The following is a 15,933-nucleotide window of genomic DNA, read 5'->3' as shown; positions in this document are numbered from 1 at the left end:
CTCTGGCCCTCACCCAGACAGGGGCGGGCCTGCTGGCGGGGCATTTAAACCGCAGCCAACGCTGGCCGAGACACGGCGGCTCTGCGCCCTCGGTTTGCCAGGCAAGATGCGGTCCTCTCTGGCTCCAGGTGTCTGGTTCCTCCGTGCCTTCTCCAGGGACAGCTGGTAAGCAGGGCTGGGGGAAGGAGGCTGCCTGGACGCCTGGACACAGGGCAAACCCTGCTCTGCGCGGGTGTCTCTGGAAGTCCCGGAGTCGGGGAGGCGGTTCTGGCTCGGGCTCCTACAGCGGCTCAGCCTGGAAGGTTGGTAAACATGCAGACCCTACTAATACCACGTTCACCCAGACTTCTGTGTGACCCTGATGAAGAGCAGGCTGCCTACAAGAGTTCATCAGTTCCGATTTGTTGTCTGCATCTGCAAACACAGGCAGACGCGCCAGGGTACCTGTAAAGCACTTCAGCTTCTTATCTGAGCACTTCTCCGTGGGATCTGGACTTGCCTTCGGGCTGGAACTCAGGCCTGGAGTAGAAGAGTATAAAGGTGGCCAGGGAGTTTCGGGCCCCTTTTAGATTTTATCGATTGGATTGGGTAACATAAGGCCAGAAATCACTGGTTCTGGGAGATTATTCCAGTCCCAAAGAGATACCTAGCAAGGGCATGTCTCAGGGAGAACTACAGCTGTTTACAGCTGGGTGGCCACCCTTAAACCGGTGAGCCTGCTTTCGTAGGAGCTGTCCCCGTGTCCACAAGAGGCCACCCGTAGGCTGGGTGGAAAGATTTCAGCCACTCCATCAGAGCAGCTTGGAGTTGTATGCTTGGTCTGTACTGGGTTTTAAGAATATTTCATTAGTTGCCATCATTTCCAAATTGTAAAACGCAGCAAAATAGCTTGTTCCTGACTTCTCTTGAAAAACAGATGACAGGAGTGCCAAACCTAAACTGTCAAATTAATATAAGAGTCTTCTTTAGAGTGGGCAGATGCTTATAAGGTGATCAATATGGCCTGGTTTTTGAAAAACTTTTGGTGTGTACAAGTATATTGTCTGCATGTGTGTAAGTACACCTGTGTTGTGCAATGCCCCAGGGGGGTCAAAAGAGAGCGTCAGATTCCCCTGGAACTGGAATTGTGGAAGGTTGTTAGCTGCCATGTTGGTGCTGAGAACTGAACCTGGGTCCTTTGCAAGAGCAGCCAATACCCTTAACTGCTGAACCACCTCTCCCGCCCCTGGCCTGGTTTGTACTAGTTCTTAATCCAGTACAAATCTGGACAGTTGATTACTCTGGGCACTTTGACTTACTGACAGTACTCATCACATCCAGTCTCCTGTAGATGCTTTATCTGGTCCTTTTAGAATTTGGACCACCTGAGGGCTTTTTGTTTTTTTGTTTTTTTCAGAAAGAGATAAAATGACTCAAGGATATGAACATGAGTATGTATTAAAGAGTATATTTTATGCATAGTGAAGGAGCTAGAAGAAATGTTATAATTTTGTGGAAAGAGAATCAGAGCAGGTGCTTGGACAGTTTAGTGGATATGGATGGCTGCAATAGTTGTACAACAATGGATATTTTTATGCTATGTATAGTTTAATCACAGTTTTAAGAAGCATAATACAAATAACATATCAATTTGTACATCATGTTATTAACGCCAAACTGTTTTTCCAGAGTTGGGATGGAAGACTGTTGAAGCTATCTCACTCATAGACATATTTTATATGAATTGTCTGTTAGCTATCACTTCAAAGAATAAAAAGCTCAAGGTTATAGAAAACTAGAATCAGAACAAATGAAAGGCTAGATTCACATTGGGAGGAATGTTCTCTCTTTCTTTCCTTTTAGAGATTCTCTTGGTTTTTAAAAAATCTTCAAAAGCTGGGCGTGGTGGCACACTTTAGTCCCAGCACTTGGGAGAGGTAGAGGCTGGCGGATCTCTGTGAGTTCAAGGCCAGCCTGGTCTACATAGTCAGTTCCAGGTCAGCTGGGGCTATAGGGAGACCCTGTCTCAAAAAGACCAAAAAAAAAAAAAATTTTCAAGGCTGATTATTGATCACACAATGAAGTGGGTCTCATAAGATTTAATTTCATTACTTACCCAGATACAGCAAAAGTGTTAATTAACCTTTTGCATCATGTTAAATTTGCTTTACTGAAAGTTTTCATAAGCAATTTTTTTTTTGTTTTGAGACAGGTCTCCCTGTAGCTCCAGCTGGCCTGGAACTCGCTATGTAAATCAGGCTGGCCTGGAACTGACAGAGATCCGCCTGTCTCTGTCTTCCAAGTGTTGGGCTCAAAGCTGTGCACCACCACACCCAGCTAAGCAATGTTTTTTAAAAAAATTGTGTGTGTGTGTGTGTGTGTGTGTGTGTGTGTGTGTGTGTGTGTAGGCCAGAGGTGGTCAACCTCAGGAATCATCCCACCTTTTTTTTTTTTTTTTGACATAGGGTCTCTCACTTGGACTGGGATCCGTAAATGAGGCTAGGCTGACTGGCCAGCAAGGGAGCTTTGAGGATGAAGAGCTGCCTATCTCTGCTGTTCCAACTCTAGGATTACAAATGCACCTGTTTATCATACTGGGCTTTTTATGTGGGTGCTGGGGATTGAACTCAGCTGATGTAGCAAACACTTTAGTCATTGAGTCACCTCCTCCATCCTTCATAAATAATCTTATTTTGGGTTTATTAAAAGCACTTTATTATTTATTACATTGAGATTATATGTCAAGAAACTGTCTTTATTAGATTTTACCTGCTGTACCCATAAATTTGGGTAAATTCCTCTTTCTCCAGAGGCCTAAAATATTCTAAGGCTCATAGACTAGCAAAACTGAGTGACTTTCTTCTACTTCGAAGTCTGAGAACCCAGTAAGCTACTTTTCTTGGAAGTGTTCTATTAGTATTGACTCCACACAGTGAGCCTTAGTTCCTTAGAAGGGGCTGGAATATCTGCTCAAGTAGGCATCCTTTTCAAATACAGTATTTCAGGCAAGGCCTTGGTTACATAACCAGTTTTTCTAAACCTGCCCATGTTGAAAAAAAGATGAGATTCTTATTGAAGCTTTTAAAATAGCCATATCATGAAAAGCAAGAAGACTCAATTAGAGCTTCTGAAGTCTGAGGAGTTGGGTAACATTGCATTTCACTTTATGAAAGTATAATGTAATGTCTACTAAGTTGTTATGGGTTATGGATCACCTAAGAGGAAAGAAAACTGTCTTCCTTATACTGGTGTCCTGAAAATAGAACACTATAATAACATTTCAAACGTAAGTGATAGCCATTATCAGTTCATTTAGTCCTGTGTGATTAGTTCTGGGCTTCCAAATCTTGGTTAGCAGGCTCTGGAACCCATCTTCTGACAAGAGTCCTACCTCTACTCCTGTGCTTCTGTGTTGTCCAAGTGGTGTTTTCAGAAGAGTAAGTGCTCAGTGTAATGCTTTCCTGAGACAGTAGTTACTGTTGATGAAAACTTTGTCATATAGCTGACTGTAGATGGCAAACATTTGATGACTGTGGTTAACTACTGATAGTTTTCAAAAGTCAGTGATCTGATACAAGTTCATGACAATAATAATACAATTGACAAGGAAATGTGTTTTTCCTTATAATATGTAAAACAAAAAGAAGCCAGTGCTAATAACAACAAAAATACAGATGATGTCTACAGACATCAGTCATGTTTCAAAAAAGACAATGAACTTTGCATCAACTTATAAAAATGAGTGAATGGAAAAAACCCTTAGATAAGAATTCTGAGACATTATTTATATAATATACTAAGAATACCAACAAAAAAAAAGAGTAAGTTAGGAGTAATTATCTGAGCATCTGATGTACACCTGTAGCTGAAAACAAATGGCCTAGAAGAGGCTAGTTTCCAGTTAAGGGAATTATGTATACCATATAACATTTTAGCTGGTAACTGAAATCATGACTACTGACACGACATGCTGCCACCAGACAAAGTACCGCCAAAATCAGTGGAAATAAATGGCTGGCCTGATGGCACAGGCCTGTAATCCCAGCTACTCAGGAGGCTGAGGCAGAAGGATTAGAAGTTCAAGGCCAGCCTGGGCAACTAGCAAGACCCTATCTCAAACCAAAAAATAGAAAAAAGGCTGGGCATGTAGCTTAGTACTAGAGCCTTTGTCTACTAGCAAGGGCCTAGGCTCAATTCCCAAGTACCACAAAAGAAAAAAAAAAAATCATGGACAGGGAGGGCATCCAGAAATCTGCACAACTTTTCTCACAGAAATTTCTGAAATATTTGTATAAATTACAGCTTTTAACTTGTATGAATTTTTTCAAAGTTTAAAAGAGAAATCTGATTCTGTCTTCTTTAACAATTAATCCCATGCTACTAACTGATCAACACGGCATGGCAAGCCTTACTAGTTTTAGCACTTACCATTTCAAGAAAGAACAAATCTAGCTGGTTTTCCAGGTACCCAGTTTTTAAAAATAATATAAAGTTATCAAACCTGAACCCACCTTGGCAAGATTTAACACATTTAATTGCCTCTCTTCAGATCAGTATTTGCACTACTATAATCCCAGGAAAACCACTCCTAATTCTATAAACCTACTCGCTTACCCATTCAGGTTTCATTCTTCATTCTCCTCCATGCTGTCTTAGAACTACCAGTTCTTGCACTTGAAGATAAAATTGCTCTTTTCCCTTCAATAAATAAAACCACATCTATAGCGCTAGGCAAGTTACCTCCCACTGAGCTACATTTCCAGCCCTAAGTACATCTTTTAACCAAAGTAACATATATCAAAGAAAATGAGTGAAGAGGGTAGATCATGGCAAAGACTGTCACAGCTTCTCAGAAGAGCACAGGAATGTGCGCAACACAATTTTCTACACACACATCACTTGCACACTTTTTTTTAGACATGGTTTCTAGTCCGCAGTGGCCTCCAACTGCCTGTAGTCAAGGATGACCTTGAATTTATGATCCTATTGCCTGCACCTACCAAGTGCTGGTATTATAGGCATCTGCCACCACTCCTGGTTTATGTGGTGCTAGGGGTCGAAGCCCAGAGCTTATGAATGCTAGCTAAGAGCTCTACCAATAGAGCTACATCCTCAGCCCCACTTGAACATTTCTTTTCCTTTTTTTTTTTTTCTTTCTTTTCCTTTTTTTTGGACTTTTTGAGACAGGGTCTCCCAGTAGCCCCAGCTGTCCTGGACCTCACTATGTAGACCAGGCTGGCCTCGAACTCACAGAGCTCCTCCTGCCTCTGCCTCCTGAGTGATGGGATTAAAGGTGTGCACCACCACGCCTGGCATTGAACATCTCTTAAAATGTGACTAACTGCTGTTCTCCAAAATTCAAGACATAGAAAGGAATCCTTTCACCACTGTGTGCCTTGAATCACTAACTTTTTGGATGTTACTCCAATTCACATTTCATTTCCTATGCTAAACAAAATACAAGCTTAGGTGGAAACATATAGGATAAGCACTTATAGTCTGAAATAAAATTAGAATGAATGCTGTCTCATGACTTTCATATGTCCCTAAGAAGAGCATTGAAAGAGAAGTGAAGACAACGGATAGTCTTGGACTCATCTATAAACTAATGATAACAGCGATACCTGCTCCCTAAGACCACTGAGGTTTAATGAGGTGGCACATGTGAAGTATCTGGGTTGGTGCCAGGCTTACATTAAGCACAGAGAAGCAAGCCCTGACTGTTGTCAGTCTCGCCTCTTCATACTGCCCAGTACCAGCTATTCTCAACGCTATTTTATTTTAGAACCACAATGTTAGTTCTCCCATGGGACATACAAGTAAGTGAAGCACAGAAAAGTATGTAGCTTGTCCATTTGCAGCTGACAAATGACTTAGCTGGAGTTGGGTCCAGGTTAATCTGATTCTTAAACCCATGGTCTTCCCCACTGTATTGATGATCATGTCAATGGAGAAAAAAAAAAATCACACTGCCATTTGGCCTTAGACAAATCACTTCATTGCTCTGAGGCTACATTTCCTGAACTACAAAAGGGAAATAACAACGTAGCTATATCTCAGGGTTTGGGTGACATTAAATGAGAAGCTTTTCAAAGCACTTTGCTAGTGGTTGAATTGTCATGGCAGGATTCATCCCATTGGGAGGTCGCCTTTGACTTGGTGACTGGCAGTCTTTGTCTTTGGACTGATAATATAGAGCTCAAGTAAGCAAGAGCATAACATACAAGAGGGCAGTCCCTGGAGAGGGGCAGTGGGCAGGTGGAAACAGGTGCGTGGAGGCAGAGTCTGGAGTTTCTGCCTAGTAGGCGTTGCTCCATTCCTCGTCAGGACTGGGTGGATTGCCAATTCATGGCATTTTAGAGCCACCAAATACTCAGGGGTCCTTAGCCCTGGACCTGTCTGGTTCCCTGCCTTCCATGACAGTATCTGAGTGGGTATGCCTGGGGGCAGCTGGCAGCATGGGCATCTTTCCAGAGAGATGACTGACTGACTGCTGCTTACTGGGCTGGGTGTATTTCCTGGGGCCTTCTGAGGAGGAACAGCCCTGGACACGGAGGAGGGAGCAGGGTGACACAGCAGCTGGATGAGCAGGAATGGGTGTGGAGGGGGAAAGATTTGACAGGCAGGAGGAGTGGGAGCTAAGGACTCCCACAGTTTCTGTTTTCCCCACACCCTGATCTTCCCATGGAAGCTGGACAAAGCCAAGGCTGACAAATGATTTTGTGCTGTGGAGTTGGCTAGGAACAGAGAGCAGAAGCTACTCAGATACCAAGAGAGATGCTGTTTGTGCCACATACTTTCACATCCATTTTATCACAGTTAACCCTTGTGGCAATCCTGTGCAGCAGTTAATCCTGTGGCAATCCTGTGCAGCACCAAATGAGAGGCAGAGGCAGGCAAATCTCTGAGTTTGAGGCCAGCCTGGTCTACATGGTGAGTTTCAGGTCAGTCTGGTTTATACATTGAAACACTCTCACAAAAAGAAGCAAAAAAAAAACAAACCAAACTGAGATTTAGAGGTTAAACAAGTTGCCCAGACTCATAGTAAGTAGAAGAACCAGAAATGAAGACTCAGCTTCTTTTGGCCCATGTCTGATGTTCTTTTCCCTAGTCTGTGGTGGGGGAGTAGGAGGGCAGAATCAGATCTGAGTGCTGATGCTGCCTTTGTCTTCCTGGTTCCTGCAAAGAGCTGATCCGGAAAAGCAACAGAGAGAACTACTTAAGGGGAGCTGTGAAGGGCAGAGATGGTGGAGACTGTATCCATCTTCCTATCAGCCCCCAGGCCAAGCATGTGACCTGGCAACCCCTCCCCCACACCCTTGTGATTGCAGCTCTTCACAACAGCTTCCTCTTCCTTTGTTTCCTCTTACCCTCATTATAGAGCAGACCAGCTGGGTTGAGTGGCTCTGTCTGACTCATGCTTCATGGACTGGTCTAGGCGGCAGCAAGGGGCTTGGCATTTTCTTCCAGTTGATCAAGGCTTGCTTTCTTCAGTCAAGCTATGCCAGTGTTGTACTGAGGTCAGAGATAGGCAGTCCCAAATTAACACCAGAACAAGGGCACAAAAGTTACCTCAGGGCAAGCAGGCCCACAGAACCCCTACTTCTCATTCCCTCCCTCTAGCTAGGATTGAGTACTTGCTAAGAGAGACCCAGTAGATGTACAGCTAGGCCCCAAGATCCTTCCCAGACAAGGAACCATTGACTAGTAAGCCACAGGAAGCCAGAACTTTCTGGAAGGAATGTGTGGCTAAGATGATCTTTTTTTAGGAAAGAGGAATACATATTTGAGAAGAAAGCCAAGAAGGGGAACCCTGAGTGAATGAAGAGCCAGGGCTCTAAGCTACAGCATGAGGTAGCACTTAGGCAAACAGGATAATTGTGAAGAGTGCAATTTTATGGAGTTTAAAAGAGCTAGCTGAAGGGGTTGGGAATCCCTGAAGCCAGATCCCCATCCAATTGCCACTAAGTTGGTGTGCTGGAGGGGTCTGGGGCTGCTATCACTGTTCTCTTGACCTGTAGCTTATGCCTTGGGGCCCTGAGCTGCTTATGCTCGGGGTGAAGCTGGGGCTAGGCCTCCTGAGGGTCCTGGAGGGAAGGACATCCATGGTCAGGATACAGCAGCTCTGTGATCATCACCACACTCCTGTCCATGCTGTTCATACAGCCTTTCTTCAGAAGTGTGGAACTTACATCTGTTGGCTAGCTAAGCCCTAAGTAAACTCTGTCCATCTAAGCAAGCACCCAAGGCCCAGCTAGAGAAAGGGGACAAGAGACAGATTCTGTGGACCTGCTTCAAGAAATCTTTCTCCTCAGAGGCCCTCCCAGGCCTGGGCTGCCTGCTCTTGTAGACTATAGGCCCTACTCAGGACTCTACCCCCTGAGTATCTGTTCTTGGCTGGCCCTCCCTACTAGGATATCTCCCAGTGTTGGTGGTGGCCTTGGTAGAGGTTAGGGTGGTGGTGCTATCTGCATTGACCATGGTCTGGTTCCTGTGCCCAGCCCTCTAACCTTTTCAGAACTGCTGACCCCAGAACAGTCAAACCCAGAAACAGGCCACCAGGTTCATTTCCCCAAGGGAAGTGCCAGGGTCACCGGCAGCCACAACCAGCCTACCCTGGTGTCTGTCCTAAGCAGTCCCATGTTGAAGCAGGGGTGGGGATCAGTCAGTGAGGGAGTTAAGTCCCCATTGTCTATACATGGTAGTCAGAGCTGTCAGCAAAGTATTTGTGGAGCAAAGAACAGGGAGGCAGGCACTGGGATGACTGAAGGGAGGGGCCTGTTTCCTCTTTTCCAGAAATCAAAGACTCTGCTATTGGGGTCTTGTTTGCCTGTTCTCTGCGGCTACTTTGGGGAACTCTGTTCTCTGTTCCTATCCCAGAATCATTCTTAGTGCAAAGTCTTAACAAAGTGAAACTATTACCGAGGTTTTGTGAAAGAACAAGTTGGGCTGTCAGATAATAGTTAAGAGATAGCTAGTCCCCCTCTCTTTCTGACTTGGTTATTCAGTAACCAGTATCTGGTAGAGAAGGTGGGACTCTTAAGGAGGGCCACCTCTTGCTAACAAAGACTTAGAGGGTCATGAAGCAGCTGGTCCCATGTGAAGCCGTCTGGGGGCCTTCTCTGGCCTGCTTGCCCAACCCAGCTCTGCACTTGGGCTGACATCTCTTACCTTGTATCTGTTTGTGTTTTGTGCCCTGCTCCCCTAGTGGGGCCTCTTGGTTCCCCAAGGGAAGGGCTTGTGAGAACAGAAGTGAAACCTACAAGTCCCACCCGAGAGCCCTCAGCTGTCAGGCCTGTGAATGAGCTTCAGTGCCTCAGCCTCAGTCTAGCTCCACCCTTAACCTGTCCCATGTCCCTAGGCCCCTTTGAATGACAGCACTTGGGTCCTTTCCTCAGAACATCTGATAGTGGCCTAAAAGGACCACTGGCTAGTAGGAGGCCGGGTTGTGAGTGAGAGCATATCCTTCTACCCACTGGACACCAGGCAGGAAGTCCCAGAAGAAACCAGCACAAGCCTAGCACCACACAGCACAGCAGAGAAACCCTGGCTCTCAGGGGTCATACTTTCCTACTGACTTGGGGGTCAGGTTTTCTATCACTGGAGATTGGGGTCAGGTTGGGCAGGTCCCTAGAGGGCAGAGCGGAAAAATCACATGCCAGAATGCCAGTGTGGACCTGCTGATCCTCCTGACTGCCCTGAGGAAGTGGTGGAAAGAACTTAGAAGTCCAGAGTTCCTTTCCTGTAGCATTGCAGGTTCCCTCACAGGCACTCAACACACCCTAACAAAGACAGGGCACTAGTAACTTGAGGTCTTTGTGTCCTTAGAGATCAGGTATGCATTCTGGGAAGGTGATGAGGAGGTCCAGCTCGCCTCCTCATCTCTACCTTCCATGGTCCAAAAGAGTTTGGTGCCTAGTTTGGCTCCTGTAACAGCAGCAAGGGCTGTCTCAGTTCCTTCCAGTTCTTTCTCGTGTGGGAATCTGAAACAACACTAGCTACCATTTTCAAGTGTCTGTTGGGTGTCAGTGCTATAAGGCCTGTGACAGATATCATCTCATTTGCCTGTCAGTGATTTTGTGAGCAAGTTGAACAAAGCCTGCTTTTCAGAAGAGCAAACAGGTTTAGGGAAAGAAACCATCTTTTGCCTGATTTAAGTCCTTGCTTTCTTTTTCTCTACAGACATTAACTCCTTGAAATACATTATCTAGAGTATCTTTTGAGGTCACCATGTGCCTGGAAGTAGCTAGGTAGAAAGGCATGGAGATTGGCTCACCCTCTGGTAAAGAGGTCTGCTTAGGGCTTCCACCTGGTGTGTATCTAGAGCACCCTCACATGGGAAACCCCAGCCCTTTCAATAGCTTCCCATCCTCCTCAAGAGACAGCCCAAGCCCTGCCTCTTGGCACATAAGGCCCTGCCCAGCCTGCGCCCTCCCAGCCACTTCTGTGCTTAGCTCAGTCTCGCCTTCCAGATATCCTGAACCATGTGGTATTCCCAAACAGGCAGTGTTATTTCATGCCTCTGTGCCTTTGCATACGCTGCTGCTTCCCTGGCAGAGCTCTCTGCCTAATCGTGGTTTGCTGGCCACCTCCTGCTTGATTTTGAAACCACATCTCCAAGAACCCTTTCATCACACCACTGCCATCTCACTGGGTTTGGTTTCCCTCCTCTGGACTCCTGTGTCACACAAAACTTCCTGTTTTTACAGCACAGTCACCCTAACTCTGTGCATCTGACTCCTCATTGACCTGTGCACTCCAGAAGGGCAGGATCTGTCTTTCCATTTCTCTTGTAATTGCTAGATCTTTAGTTTGATGACTAGGACATGGTAGATACATAGGTGGATGGAAGAGCAGTCTTATTTTTTTGCCAACAATATCAGTGTGGGCATGAGTGTGTCTGCCTTCTGGAATGGCTCTTCCTCCCCAGGGATGGGAGGGACAGGACTCTGAATGACATGGGCATGGAACAGAAAAGGATGAACACTGGAAGCTCCTAGCAGGTGGAGGTGGGGGAGTGGTATTGAAGCTGCGATTTGAGGTGAGAGGGGAAAGGCTATGACAGCTAGATTGTCTTTCTGGGGCCTCTGGCTCTGCCTAACTCCTGAGTGTCTAGCATGTTTACTATGTAGCATGGTTTTCCACATAGCACTAGGTCTACTTACTGCTGACTGGTCCTCACTATTGCACTCTCAGGTGATCCTGTAGGACTTGGGTCCATGAAGATCTTTCTAAACTAAAGAGGATCTGATTTGTCATTATGACCAGTGGCCACACATTCTGGAAAGGGCTCTGGCACCTCTATGTGGTCCGCTAAAGTAGTCTCAGCTTTGCGGCACTTAAGGGTCACCTAAGGACGAGGGTGAGAGTGATATTGTAGACACTTAACCTATAAGTAGATGGAGTTGATGCTCATGTATGGACCACATCTATGCACAACTAAAGTAGCCAGAAGCATTAAAGACTTACGCAGTGAGTGAGAGAGGTGCCACTCAAAGCTGTCTGCTTTCCCCTGGACTGAGTGGCATCCCCGGCAAGCCCTGGGCTGGTGTGAGCTGTAGGGTTTCAGTTTTCTTCCATCTATTGCTCCTTGCCAGCTTGGTACTCTCTCTAAAATAACTTAGAGAATTCTATAAATCTCTGAATTAAGAATCATAGCCACAAGGCAATTTGTATACCTTGAAAAAACTTTTTGATGTCAATCACTGGGACAGGCACTTAGGGTAGCCTCAGCTTCCCTAAAGTTGAGGACTTGTGTGATTCACGGGTGCCTTGAGAACTGGTTTCCAGGGAGGTGTTTTGAGACTGGGTCTCACTATCTAGCCCAGGTTGGCCTCAGATTCCCAATCCTCCTGCCTCAGCCTCCTCAGTGTTGGGACAACAGGTGTACACTACCATGCCTGGCTTAGAACTTTGATCTTGAGGATATAGAAATATAGAGAAAATATTTAAACCAAAAAATGGAGGGAAGCATGTGTAAAATCATTTTCTTAAGAGAAAAATTATGTGACAGTGAGAAAATGGAGACAGACACCCAGGTAGGAAATTCAAGTCCAGGGTAAAGTGAGACAGGACCTGGCAACACAATCTGAATTCAGACTTTGCATAAACACCCTTTATTTCTCAAGAGGTAGCATGCATTGTTTAATTATATGTTTTGGGGGAGTGAGTCTGGAGTTTGGAGGCAGATTACCAGACAGGGCAGGCTGACCATCTGGTGTCTGCAGTATCTCTCCTCCTCTGCCACCTCAGTGGAGCCAAGGGAGATTAAGGCTCTAGGGCCTGCCCTCCTTTTTTCCCCACTCTGCTCGTTCAAGAGAAGAGTTACTGAGTCTTACACTAATGTCTGACCTTTGCTTCCATGCTGATTTGTTTCTTTACTGATGGTTGAGCCTAGGCCTTCAAGTATACTAATCATGTGTTCTGTCATTGAGCCCCATTCTGAGGTCTATTTTCCATGCACTTTTTGGCTCCTGATTGCTGATTCAGCTCAGCTGATACCTTGCTGGGGAAGCACTGACTCAGGCAGGCACTGCAGGATCTTCCCAAGACTCTTGGAAGAAGGGAAGTGGCTGTGGTGCATGGAAACTTTGAGGGGCATCTGACTGGACTGTTCTTTCTATCTGGTCAGTGCATGAGATGAGAAGCAGGGCAGAGAAGGCACACAGCCATGCAAGCCACAGAGCAAAGAATAAGCTTTCTGTCCCGCAGAACTGACTGGTCCGGGACCAGGAGGAGAGGACTGAGGTTTTGTCCCAGCTGCATCATCTCTAGCTATGGTCTGCTATCTTCTAATCTCAAGGGGAGAATAGACACCACGTTGAAGACAGGCTCCTCTCCCTCTTAGTTCCCTCCCATGCCTATCATTTCTGACATTTAGGAAATGATCCCAATTCCCTGTGACCATATCTGTGCCCCACACCCAGGCACAGGCACCTTTGCCTCAGTGAGACCCTGGAGGGGCTGAAGGGATGGAAGGGGGCAGGAGCAGGGGAGGTGCTGCCCACAATGGCCCTTTGCTTCCAGCCTCCCCTGGACTCTGCTCTGGGAACTAGTGTTTGGAAGAGCACCTGAAGTAAAAAATTGGTGGTACTGAGTTCCTGGGACTGCTCAAGTCCACACAGGTAGGCTGCTGCTTCTTTTGGCTGGGGCCCGTTTTCTCCTGACCAGGATGCTCATTTCTCACACAGGTTCCGTGGCTTCATCCTGCTGCTCACTTTCCTTATTTATACCTGTTATCACATGTCCAGGAAGCCCATCAGCATCGTCAAGGTGAGGTTAGGTAGCAAGGGAGAATGCAGGATATGTAGGGCCTGGAAGGCCTGTGCTGCAGTTGGATGTCTGGACCTCAGACCATCACCCTCCAACTTCCTTTACCTAGTCACTGGGACTGCTCCTTCCAACTAGCTGGAAGATAAGTCACTGTTGGTGGCTCTTTCCTACCTCCCTCCTGCAATATTTCCCTGTTTTCCTTTTACGTTTATCCCCCAGACAGAAGAGTTGATGGGTGTGGGTAAGCTGAGAAGACAGGGGCTCTGGGCCCTGAAGACCATTCACGGGTCTCTCGTAGCCACCTACCCCTGCTGGAGGAGATACTGGCAGGAGGGAGCATAGACTAAGGTGGGAGGGAGGAAGGGGTGCTGATGATTGGGTAGCAGGTTGCTTGCTTCTTTCTGGGTTGAGTGGGCTCCAGGAGATGAGGCGACCACCAACCCATGTATACCATTGCCTTGCAGAGCCGTCTGCACCAGAACTGCTCCGAGTTGATCAGGCCCGATAATGATACTCACGATTTCAATGATACCACGTGGTGCAGCTGGAGTCCATTTGGTAAGAACACTGGCACATTGCAAGCGCACATTGCTGTTCTCCACTCCCATTCCTTCTTCTTTAAGAGTGAACAGGGGTTTCCTGAAGGGCCATCCAGCCAGCTTTCTGCCTCTCCCATCTGCTTTCAGACAAAGATGACTACAAGGAGTTACTGGGGGCCGTGGACAATGCCTTCCTGGTGGCCTATGCTATCGGCATGTTTATCAGGTAAGAGAAAGGCAGTTTGTGTCCATTGGGGTGGGTTGGGTCAGAAGGTTCAGAGCTGCCACTTCTCCTCACTGACCTGGGGCTTTAGGATATAGCAGCTCCTCCAAGTAGGAGTGAGGCCAAGACCTCCCCAGGCCATCAGCTCATGGCCAACCTCCCTTCTTGGACACCACACTGCTCCCCCACGTCTTGCTGGTAAACTCCTCCTGTTAGCAACCCTTTTTTCTGTGAGACTTCTTGGATGCTGTCTTTGAGCTGACTCAGTCAGAGGCAGCATGGGGCGTATGGACCAGGGTCCCCTAAGTCCAGCCCTGGACATACAGATCCCCAAGGAGAGCCCATCCAGTTCTGTCTGAATTATATAGGCAGCATGGAGCTTGCTGCCAGGAGTCACAGATGGATGGTGCAGGTTGTGGCCTTCAAAGGCCTTCAGAGCCTAGTAGGGGAGCCCTTGGGTCAGCAGTTAATTGAAAAATGATGAAATGGCTATAGGATAGAGGTGTCTGTCGGGGAATCATGCAGTGCAGACTGGGTTTGGGGATGGACTGGGGAAAGTTTCTTGTGAGATGAGCCTGAACTGTGAAGACCCATGGGCCTAGCAGTGGGGAAGAGGACCCAGGTCAAAGGCACTGCTGAGCACAGTAACCAAATGAGGAACAGCTTGATGTGCTAGTAGAACTGTTCGCAATGTTACCAGAGGGAGCGAGTCAAGAGGAGCAACAGCAGGAGATGGGGCTAAAGGATGAGGTCATTTGCAGAAGGCCTGTGTTAGGCTGTGAGAAGGGAGAGCCATTGATGGATTATACCTAAATTTATGCTTCAGGTAGATCACCGTGAGGGAGATGTTGAGGTAAGTTTGAGGCAGACAAGGCTAGTTATAGCAAGGAGCCAGTGCAACAGCAGCCAAGCTGCTGAGCTTGAGGACAGCTGGGGTTTCCGAGGTTTCTGAGAGGTGAAAGAGGAGGAAGAGTTCTGTTTTAGTGTTGAGTTTCATCCAAGTAAAGGTGCCCAAAAGGCAATCTGAATATGTTCCCAAGGCGCAGGGGGACAGATGGGGACTGAAAATACATAGTTGTGGCTGTTTAGCATCTACGTGGTAGTTAAAACCCTAAAGGTGATGCAAGAGACTAGGCTGAGAGAATAAGAGACAAGGAGTAGTCAGCCCAGAGGGAGAGACATGGGCAACAGAATTGTCATAGCATGGCCAGTGGTGTCAAGTAAAGCAGAAGTGCGGACTGAGGTCAGCCTGGGCATACAACAGGACACAGGTCATCAGTGGGGTAAAAGAGGGGAGGTGGCCGAGTGTACACGGGGACTAATCTGGACTCCTTCTCTTCTCCAGTGGAATTTTTGGAGAGCGGCTGCCCCTCCGTTACTACCTTTCAGCTGGAATGCTGCTCAGTGGCTTGTTTACCTCCCTCTTGGGCCTGGGGTATTTCTGGAACATCCACATGCTTTGGTACTTTGTGCTCATCCAGGTATGAGTGTCTGTCTTGTGCTTGTACCTTTGTTCCCCTCAAAGGACAGACCCTGGAGGCCACTAGTCCTCCTTAGCTATCTCAAGTTTAGAGTGATGGAAAACTGACTTCCTTATTTCAGCCCCAGGCTCCTTTTGTCACCCTGCTCAGGGTCCTAATTCTCACCCCCCAAAAGCTTAGTAAGTCTGCCCTTGGGTACTGTGTTGAGGCCACCTAAGATGCATAGGAAGTTTCATCTCAGTTCACCTAATTTTGAGTTTGAGAAGTCAGCTCATGATAGAGTGTGTGTGAACATGCAGGTCAGGGAAAGACAAGGTTTGCAATGTGGGGTGTGAGGTGCCTCAGCCATGACATTGAATCTCCTCTACCCAGGGCAGTCAAGTTTGCCCTCACACCTCACCTCTCTCTCTCTCTCTCTCTCTCTCTCTCTCTCTCTCTC

The 15,933-nt window shown here is 46.9% G+C and overlaps 1 protein-coding gene across 1 annotated transcript in view; it reads left to right on the top strand.

Moving 5' to 3' along the window:
- Positions 1 to 15,933, top strand: part of Slc37a2 (solute carrier family 37 member 2) — a 24,972-nt gene continuing 9,039 nt past the window's right edge. The window contains exons 1-5 of the mRNA XM_008835001.3: positions 1 to 165; positions 13,170 to 13,251; positions 13,716 to 13,809; positions 13,938 to 14,016; positions 15,359 to 15,494. Coding sequence (XP_008833223.1) covers positions 107 to 165; positions 13,170 to 13,251; positions 13,716 to 13,809; positions 13,938 to 14,016; positions 15,359 to 15,494 — 450 coding nt within the window. The 5' untranslated portion in view covers positions 1 to 106. The remainder of the gene's footprint in view (positions 166 to 13,169; positions 13,252 to 13,715; positions 13,810 to 13,937; positions 14,017 to 15,358; positions 15,495 to 15,933) is intronic.

This window comes from Nannospalax galili, unplaced genomic scaffold (assembly GCF_000622305.1).
Source record: "Nannospalax galili isolate Female #2095 unplaced genomic scaffold, S.galili_v1.0 scaffold690, whole genome shotgun sequence".
Classification (NCBI taxonomy): Eukaryota; Metazoa; Chordata; class Mammalia; order Rodentia; family Spalacidae; genus Nannospalax; species Nannospalax galili.
Note: the sequence above shows the minus strand (reverse complement) of the source record. Positions and strands in the feature narration are given on the sequence as shown.